General features: G+C 37.5%; 1 protein-coding gene across 1 annotated transcript; it reads left to right on the plus strand.

Annotated features, from left to right (window-relative positions):
* Window positions 1-7,069: 7,069 nt before the first annotated feature.
* LOC148292776 (inactive protein RESTRICTED TEV MOVEMENT 2-like) lies at window positions 7,070-8,376 on the plus strand. Its single transcript, XM_088255839.1, has 2 exons — window positions 7,070-7,185; window positions 7,897-8,376. Exons 1-2 carry the CDS (start codon window positions 7,074-7,076, stop codon window positions 8,265-8,267), a joined length of 483 nt encoding a protein of 160 aa, XP_088111965.1. The 5' UTR covers window positions 7,070-7,073; the 3' UTR covers window positions 8,268-8,376.
* The last annotated feature ends 838 nt before the right edge of the window (window positions 8,377-9,214 follow it).

Consider the following 9,214-nt stretch of genomic DNA (forward strand, 5'->3'; position numbering starts at 1 on the left):
AGACACTGTATTGACGGAGACGCTCACTGGAGTTACCACGAGTCAGCTAATATAAAAAATCTTTTTAATTTTTTTTTTAATAAAAGAAATAGAAAATTAAAATTACTAAAATAATAACAAAACAACTAAAGAGAAAAGATTGGAATACTCCCCCTTGAAGCGATTAGGTCGAGCATGGATGCATTTGGAGGTCGCGACTTCTCCCACTGCTCCACACTCCCCATTCTTATGATTGAGGTTGCCATCTCTCTCCATTTTTATTAAGCTATCATAAATTGCTAAAACAAACACAAAAAACTTGAAACAGAATTAAAGGATTACGAAATATAAAAAAAAAACTAAAAATGAAAAGGAAAAATCAACACACGTCCAATTCCATGCTTCAAAGCAACAAGCACCAATGGGTTGTGTAAGCTGGGACTTAAACCCAGTTCTCTTGCTTGTTGGGCAATTGTCCTTTTCTGTTGGACTACAAACACAACTTGTCCATTAACGTCATTAACTTTAAAACTTGAAATTGTCTAGTCAAGAAAAAAAAATAAAGTAGGAAAGCCAAATAGAATCAAACAATGTTACCGATCCCCGGCAACGGCGCCAAAAACTTGTTGCGTAGATTTAGCTCCACCAAAATGGATTAAGCTGCATCCTCAACTTGTGATACTCGCAAGTGCACGAACCGTTGGTAGTATAGCATATGTAAGTGCGAGGTCGATTCCACAGGGATTGGTGATTGAATGATCCAATTTAGTTTCCCTACACAAAATAGAAACAAAAACAAAGAACATAAAACAAGGAAGAAAGAAATAAGTAACTCAAGCAAATAAGTTCCCAAGTTCAATTTAGATTAATGGATTGATTCTAGCTAAAGTATGATTAAGCCATGGTGTGTGGTCATAACCTTGTGTTCCTAATTCCCTAATTTGATCATTTGTTGTCTAACCTAAAATTAAGCATTAGGAACCCATTAAGCATAGAAGAACATTTTAAACAACCAAGTATGTATCTAATCCCTGTTGTCGAATGTCCATACATACTCTTCCTATTCATAGTTCAATTCGAATTAAAGCATGGTGTATACTCTTAATTCAAACCAAGATAGCTAACATGCAAGCCTAAATGGTGATCAATCATTCAAACTAGCATATTAACTTATAAGCATAATGAATAAGAACAAAAACCATAATTGAAACTTGGAAACTAATTCAACTTGAAAACTTAAGAAAAGAATTTACATAACAAAGAAAAATAAATTACAACTAAGAAAACATTAAGGAAACTAAGAGAACTTTGAGGAAGAAAGGAAGTGTTTGAGAACTTTGAGGAGGGAGAAGAAAGTGTTTGGGAACTTTAGAGAATTTTGGAAGAACATGTGTTTGAGAGCTTTGAGGATTTTGGAAGGGAATGTGTTTAAGACATGGGGAATTTGGAAGAGAGTGTTTGAGAACTTGGAGGATTTGGAGAAGAAAGTAGAGAGGTGTTTTGAGAGCTTTGTGGATTTTGGAAGAGAGTGTTTAGGAACTTTGAGAATTTGGAAGAGAGTGGTTGAGAACTTGGAGGATGTTTGTGAACTTGGAGAATTTGAGAACTTAGGGAAGGAAGAGAAATGTGTTTGTGAAGTGTTTGAGACATGGAGACTTTTGGAAGAGAAGGGAAGTAGAGAGATGTTTGAGAACTTTGAGGATTTTGGAAGAACATGTGTTTGAAAGCTTTAGAGAATTAGAAGAAGAGAAAGGAAAAGTGTTTGATATTTAGTACAAAGAAAATTTAATAGAATGATCTTATTACAACAATTGAGAACTACAAAGGGAAACTAAGAGAATTTGAGGGAGAGAAGGGAAGGGAGCTCTAGAGAAGTGTTTGAGAGCTCCCCCCCCTTGGGGTGTTATTACAAGCTTAGAGAACTTCCCTATTTATAGGCCTAGGGGAAGTGAAAATCAGAATTCAATAAGACTAATGCATACAACACTTGAATTATAAAATCTGAAATGGTTGATGCACTTGTATTAGAAAATCTGAAATGGGTGATGCACTTGTATTAGAAAATCTTGAATTGGTTGATGCACTTCACCACTAAATCCCACCAGCAGCCCTAGCTCATCTTCATGTCACCATGACCAAGCTTCCAACCAGAAATGATAGCTCATACCTAGCTCACCATGACCAAGCATCCAACCAGCACATGCTGAGGTCAGCATGACCAGCAACTTCAAGGGCTTACAACTTGGGCTTCTCTTAATCAAATTAGGACTTTAAGCACTCTAAATTGAAGTTCAGAATGTCTTCTTTCCAGCCATATGTTATTTGGGCCAATCCAAGGTCGGAGGAAGAAGTTAAGGCCGAAACAAATTGCTAACTCATTTTCCGCGCTGATAAGATCCATCCTGAGCATGGTTCTGTGTTTGCTAGGTAACGGACTCCAGATTTATCCAATGGGGCTGAATTTTGGATATGTTATAGTACACACCAATTGGAGCAACTTTCATGAAGAATGTGGCCTCATCCGAGCTATGTAGGTTGCTGAAACAAAGCTTGCAATATGACCTACGGAACTGGACTGGCAGGGGGCTGTAGCCATAATGAATTTGTCTTTAAGCTCTTCATCAATTCATCCAAATTAGGCCTTAACATGCTTGAATTGCATGAATTATGTTCTCCAAAGCCATCATTGTTACCTAAAGCTCAATTAACTGAAAGATAAACACAAAAAGGATTAAAAGCACAAGTTTAACTCAAAAACATAACCAAATCATAAGCTAGAAGGGTAAGAAATAATATACAATTATGAACCGATCAGTGATCGTGTTGTTAATACTGTTCAAAGTTGCAATGTCAAAGACAAACAGCAAATTTGGTTATGGCATCGTCGCTTGGGACACCCGTCATTTGGCTACCTTAAGCTTCTATTTCCATCTTTATTTCGCTCCTGTGATGAGTCCAGTTTTAAGTGTGAGATATGTATTTTGGCTAAGAGCCATCGTACTGTGTTTCCTTTGAGTGACAGTAAAGCTGCAAAGCCTTTTGATTTAGTGCATTCTGATGTGTGGGGTCCAGCTCACGTTACTTCGAACGGATTTCGTTGGTTTGTCACATTTATTGATGATTATACCCGACTTACTTGGGGTTTTCTTGCTGAAAAATAAACATGATGTTGCTTCCATCCTTCCAAAGTTTTGTACTATGGTGTCTACTCAGTTTCATGCTCGGGTCAAAGTATTCCGGACAGATAACGGAGGTGAATATGTGAATAATACTTTGGCATCTTTCTTCCGTGCTCAAGGTATTATTCACCAAACGACAACCCCTTTTACTCCTCAACAAAATGGTGTGTCTGAAAGAAAGAACCGTCAATTGCTTGAAGTTGCCCACTCACTCATGTTGGATATGTCTGTTCCCCATCACCTTTGGGGGCATGTTGTTCTGTCTGCTGCCTATTTGATTAATCGTACGCCTAGCCGGGTTCTTGATTTCAAGACTCCGCTTGATGTGTTTGGTGACCATGTTTCCCCTGTCTCCGTTTCCAAGTTGCCACCTAAAGTTTTTGGGTGTGTTGCTTATGTTCATGTCTACTCTCATCAACGGAGTAAACTTGATCCTTGTGCTCTGCGATGTGTCTTTATTGGTTATTCTTCTACTCATAAGGGTTATAAATGCTATCATCCACCTACCCAGAAAGTGCATGTTACTTTGGATGTGACTTTCCATGAAGAAGTGCCCTATTATGTCTCTCCCTCATCTCCAATTCAAGGGGAGAGGAGGAGTGAATTGAAGAGTTTCGGAGTGGAAAATGTGGAAGATCTTGGACATGAAGAAGGGATTTCCCACGAACAGGACGCGACTGGTCGCCCTGAAGATACGACCGGTCGGGAACGAACCTGCCTGGAAACGACCGGTCGCCTAGAGATCAGCGACCGGTCGCATGCCTGTGACACAACCTGCCTGGAAACGACCGGTCGCCCAGAGGTCAACGACCGGTCACCTGCCTCGATGAGTGACGACGACAGCCCAGCGACCGGTCACCTAGAAATCAGCGACCAGTCGCCAGGCCCTTTTTTGCAGTTTTCTGGCTCTTTCCCAGAAGAATGTGATAGTGATACTGGAGACTCTAGTGTAGATGAGATTGACACAAGAGCCCCATCTGCCCTGCCAGTGCCCCAATCTACTCGTGATAGTGAATCAAGTGAGGTAATTTCTAATGATCTATCTGTGTCACTTTATCAATTACCCCCATGAACCACTTGTGGGAAATCTAAAGTACAATATTATCCTGATATACATGCCAAGTCTAAATATCCCATTAGCCATTATGTGTCAACTCATCGTTTGTCTAAGTCATATGCATCATATTTGTGTCAATTATCTAGTGTATGTGTTCCAACTAAGCTGCAGGATGCTTTATCTGATCCAAAATGGGTAGATGCAATGCACATTGAGATGGAAGCCTTGAACAAAAATGCCACGTGGGAGTTAGTTCCTTTATCAAAGGGAAAAAAGGCAGTTGGGTGCAGATGAGTGTTTACTTTGAAGCACAAGGCTGATGGGTCCATTGACCGTTACAAGGCAAGATTAGTAGCAAAATGGTATACTCAGACCTATGGACTGGATTACACGGAGACCTTTGCTCTAGTAGCAAAGCTCAATACTGTGCTCGTACTCTTGTCCTTAGCCGCTAATCACGATTGGCCGCTGTTACAATTTGACGTTAAAAATGCATTCCTCCATGGTAACCTCAAGGAGGAGATTTACATGGATCTCCCTCCTGGTATTCCTATAACCTCTAAAGATGGTGTTGTGTGTAAGCTGCGGAAGTCTTTATATGGATTGAAGCAGTCTCCAAGAGTGTGGTTTAGGAGATTTGCAGCCTCTATGAAGAAGTTTGGGTATGTGCAGAGTAACTCAGATCATACTTTGTTTCTAAAGCGTCATAAAGGTAAATTGACAGCTTTAATTATTTATGTTTATGATATGATTGTGACTGGAGATGATCATGCAGAAATGCAAAATCTCCAGAAATATCTGGTGTCTAAGTTTGAGATGAAATCATTAGGTGACTTGAAGTACTTTCTTGGGATTGAAGTTGCCAGATCTAAACATGGTATCTTTTTATCCCAAAGGAAGTATGTGTTGGATTTACTTGCAGAAACTGGAATGTTGGATTGTAAACCAATTGATACTCCTAGTGAACAGAATCACAAGTTGGGGTTATATCCTGATCAAGTTCCTACTGATAAGGAGCGCTATCAACGGCTTGTGGGGAAATTAATTTATTTAGCTCATACACGTCCTGACATTGCGTATGCAGTGAGTGTAGTGAGTCAGTTTATGCACTCTCCTAGTGAAGACCATATGAGAGCTGTGACATGTATTTTGAGGTATCTCAAAGTAACTCCTGGCAAGGGGTTAATGTTTTCCAAGTATGGTCATATAGATGTGGAAGGGTACACAGATGCTGATTGAGCAGGTTCAGCTACAGATAGGCATTCGACATCTCGGTATTTTATGTTTGTTGGTGGCAATCTTGTTACGTGGAGGAGCAAGAAACAAAAGGTGGTGTCTCGATCTAGTGCTGAGGCCGAGTATCGAGGGATGGCCTATGGTGTATCTGAGTTACTATGGTTGAGGAGATTGTTGAGAGACCTTGGTTTTGGGCCTAAGAAACCCATGGATTTATATTGTGACAATACGGATGCGATTGCAATTGCTCATAACCCTGTACAACATGACCGTACAAAGCATGTGGAGGTTGATCGAAATTTTATTAAAGAAAAGTTGGATGCGGAGATTGTTTCCTTCCCCTTCATCCATTTAGAGTATCAGTTACCCGATGTTCTTATGAAATCTGTTTCTACAAGTATCTTTCTCAACTCGCTTGACAAGTTGGGCATGCGTGACGTCTTTGCTCCAACTTGAGGGGGAGTGTTAGCGAGATATCGGATTCTATTAGGATATTTCCTTCTTATTCTATTAGGATTTTATTTATTTCCTTTTGTATAGATATTTTGTAATTAGGATTCCACTTATTTCCTAGTTTAACCTTAGTAGGGTTTGTAACCTTGTATTATAAATACCCCCTTTCGGAGAATGAAATATATCAGAAAATATTCAACCATATTATTTGACTCAAGTAGTGCCACTCCACAGGCCCTCGATTTTTTAGGGCCGCCAAATTTTTTTTACTTTATATTATTTAAATTAATTTTATAAAAACTTTATATATACTCCAGCGTACAATACATTGACACAAAAAGTGTATTTGGTGGAGCTTGTTTCTAGCTCAAATCCCTTGGTACAAGACAAGGCCAAAGTTTGAGTCTTAGTGATGTCATTCTATTCGTATTTTTATTCTTTTTTCATTGTAACAACAAAATTTAAAATAGTTTTAAAAAAACATATGCACGTGAAAAAAAAAAAATCAAAGAGAAAAGATCCAACTAAACTACAGCAGTATATATCACACCCAAACATAAAAAAGTACTTTCTTCCATTCAAAACAAAACCAAAAAAAAATTCATGCCTTCTTCTTTCTCTTGAACTCTTAATTTTTTTACCGAACATATTAATATTTACCTTAATCAAATGAAAACATTAAAAAATTTATGAATTTGAGTTGTGGTTGTTATTACATGCTAATTGATGATAAATTTTAGTTGTAAAAAAATTGTTTTATGACATTGCAAATTTATTTTTAGTATTTTCATATTAGATTATGTGAGGGCTCCAATTTAAGTTTCGCACAGCCTAGGCCTCAAAATCTCAGGCTCAAAATCTCAGAACCAGTCTTGACAATACTACTCAATTATATTGATCATTAGTTTTAGATTTGTGGTAGATGGGAGGGGTTACGTCACTTACTTCTATTTTAGTATATTGTGTTAAAAGGGCATCAGCTAAGTTTCTCCGCATGCCTTGTTTTAAAGAAATGCGAAGGCAGAAAAGAAAGACAGGTTAGGAATATGAAACATGCTAAGAAATATTCTCTTTTGGACCAACCTACACGAAACCTGTAATTCCATCCGTTCCGGCTATATATATATATATGAGAGAGAGAGAGAGAGAGAGCAACTTAAGCGGTTGCCATGGATTCCAACGGTGAAGTCGTTAGCATTATACGTTCTTATGAGGATTTCATGCCTTACTGCAAGTTCCAAAGAGAGGAACAATACGATACATACCAGATTCCTCTCCATGGTAATTTCCTATTTTAATTTTTTTTTTCTAGATATCCTTGTGTTTATTGTTTATAGTTCCTTTTATTATGGTCCGGACGTGATGCATTGCTTTATTGATCAAAAAATATTCTTTTTCCGAGATTCTCATACTTTTTTCTTTCTTTTTTTAAATTTAAAACCAATGTTCATACTATTTTTCTTTAACAAAGTTCGGTCATCCATTTTAAATTGGGGAATTTAGATGAACAAAACCATCGCCTTACGTGCTCAGCTTTGACATACCATCAATGAAAGGTCAATCGAAAGCTAATGTTTCTAAAAAACCCTCAAGTAAAGTAACCTGAGACGACTGACTTCTTCTATTGGTTAGGTTAGTTGAGTCGGATAATGTACCCACCACCCGAGTTCGAATCCCTCAACGTGTAGATTAGAGTAGTTTCATTATCATATTGTCCAAAAAAAAAAAGAAGAAAATACAGTACTATAGCTTGCAATTTACAAATAAAAAAATCAACTTTTGAATCTAAAGAATAAAGCTTCATTAGAGGAGAATCGAGGAAAGCACAAAATATCATCTAGTGAGTCTATATAAAGTTCACTCTTGTTATATAAAGTTCACTTTTGTGAGGAAAGCACAAAATAAATCTTTCTCTGAAGAAATTGAGTTACTTATAACTAGTTTTGGAAGGTAATGATTTCTTGTTGTATAATTTGCGTCGGTACGTATTAGGTTTCAAGATTGCGCAATTCAATGTATGCTTGAATGACGAGAAAGAGACCATAAAGATTGAAGGCCAACGTCCTGTGGATGGAACCAGATGGAGTCGTTTCCGCCAAGAATTCAAAGTGCCTTGTGATGTTTATGACACCAAGGATCTTCATGCAAGGTTTGGTAATGGCGTTCTTTCAATAAGGCTGCCAAAAAAGAAACCTTCAAATGACGCATCTGATTCAGTTGTCAACAAAAGCTTGCTTTTGAGGCTGAAAACTAGTAAAATGGCGATCCTGAGAATTGCAGTAGCTGTTGTTGTGGGCGTGGCTGTTGGAGGTTACGTAACCTTCAAATGCTTGCCATCTAAGCACGCTATTGAGAAGCACTAATCAATTCAAACTCGTATGAGTCTAGTGCCTTTGTCAATATTCATATGCATTTCTAGTTGCATGTACATGCTTTATACAAACGGGTAATTTTATAATATGGCCTTCGTTTATGGTTCTTTTTCTTTGAGGGTTCCATGGCTGTGGGTCCTCTCATAATCTAAAAGTTATGCCAATCAATTTTCATATATATTTTTTTTAATACAAGCTATAGTAACTACAGCAGGGAGCAGTGGCGGAGCCATAAATCACTACTACAAAAAGGGCAAAAGACGACTAGAAAAAGACGACGGTAGAACAAAAAACCGTCGTTGTTTTTAAAAAGACGACGGTAACAAAAAACCGTCGTGGATAAGTGACTTAAACAACTAAAAAATGGAGATACTGTTGAGAATTTTTTTATAACGACGCACACAAATAAAAAAGTGTCGTCTTATTAAAAAGCTTTTCTTTAGAGTTAAAATCTGACCAAAAAACAACGACAGCAGGTATGACAAGCGTCGTCTTTTAAAAATCAAGTGTCCTTTTTTTGGTAAAGACATGGTTGTTTTGAAAGAACTGTCGTCTATTATATGTAAAGTTGACGGTTTTTTATAAAAAGGGTCGTCTATTATATGTAAAGACGACGTTTTTTTTAAAAAAAGGGTCGTCTATTATATGTAAAGACGACGGTTTTTTATAAAAAGGGTCGTCTATTATAAGTAAAGACGACGGTTTTTTATAAAAAGGGTCGTCTATTATAAGTAAAGACGACGGTTTTTTTATAAAAAGGGTCGTCTATTATATGTAAAGACGACGTTTTTTTTTTAAAAAGGGTCGTCTATTATATGTAAAGACGACGGTTTTTTATAAAAAGGGTCGTCTATTATAAGTAAAGACGACGGTTTTTTATAAAAAGGGTCGTCTATTATAAGTAAAGACGACGGTTTTTTTATAAAATGGGTCGTCTA

This window comes from Prunus avium, chromosome 7, assembly GCF_965620075.1.
Source record: "Prunus avium chromosome 7, drPruAviu1.hap1.1, whole genome shotgun sequence".
In the NCBI taxonomy this organism is placed as follows: domain Eukaryota; kingdom Viridiplantae; phylum Streptophyta; class Magnoliopsida; order Rosales; family Rosaceae; genus Prunus; species Prunus avium.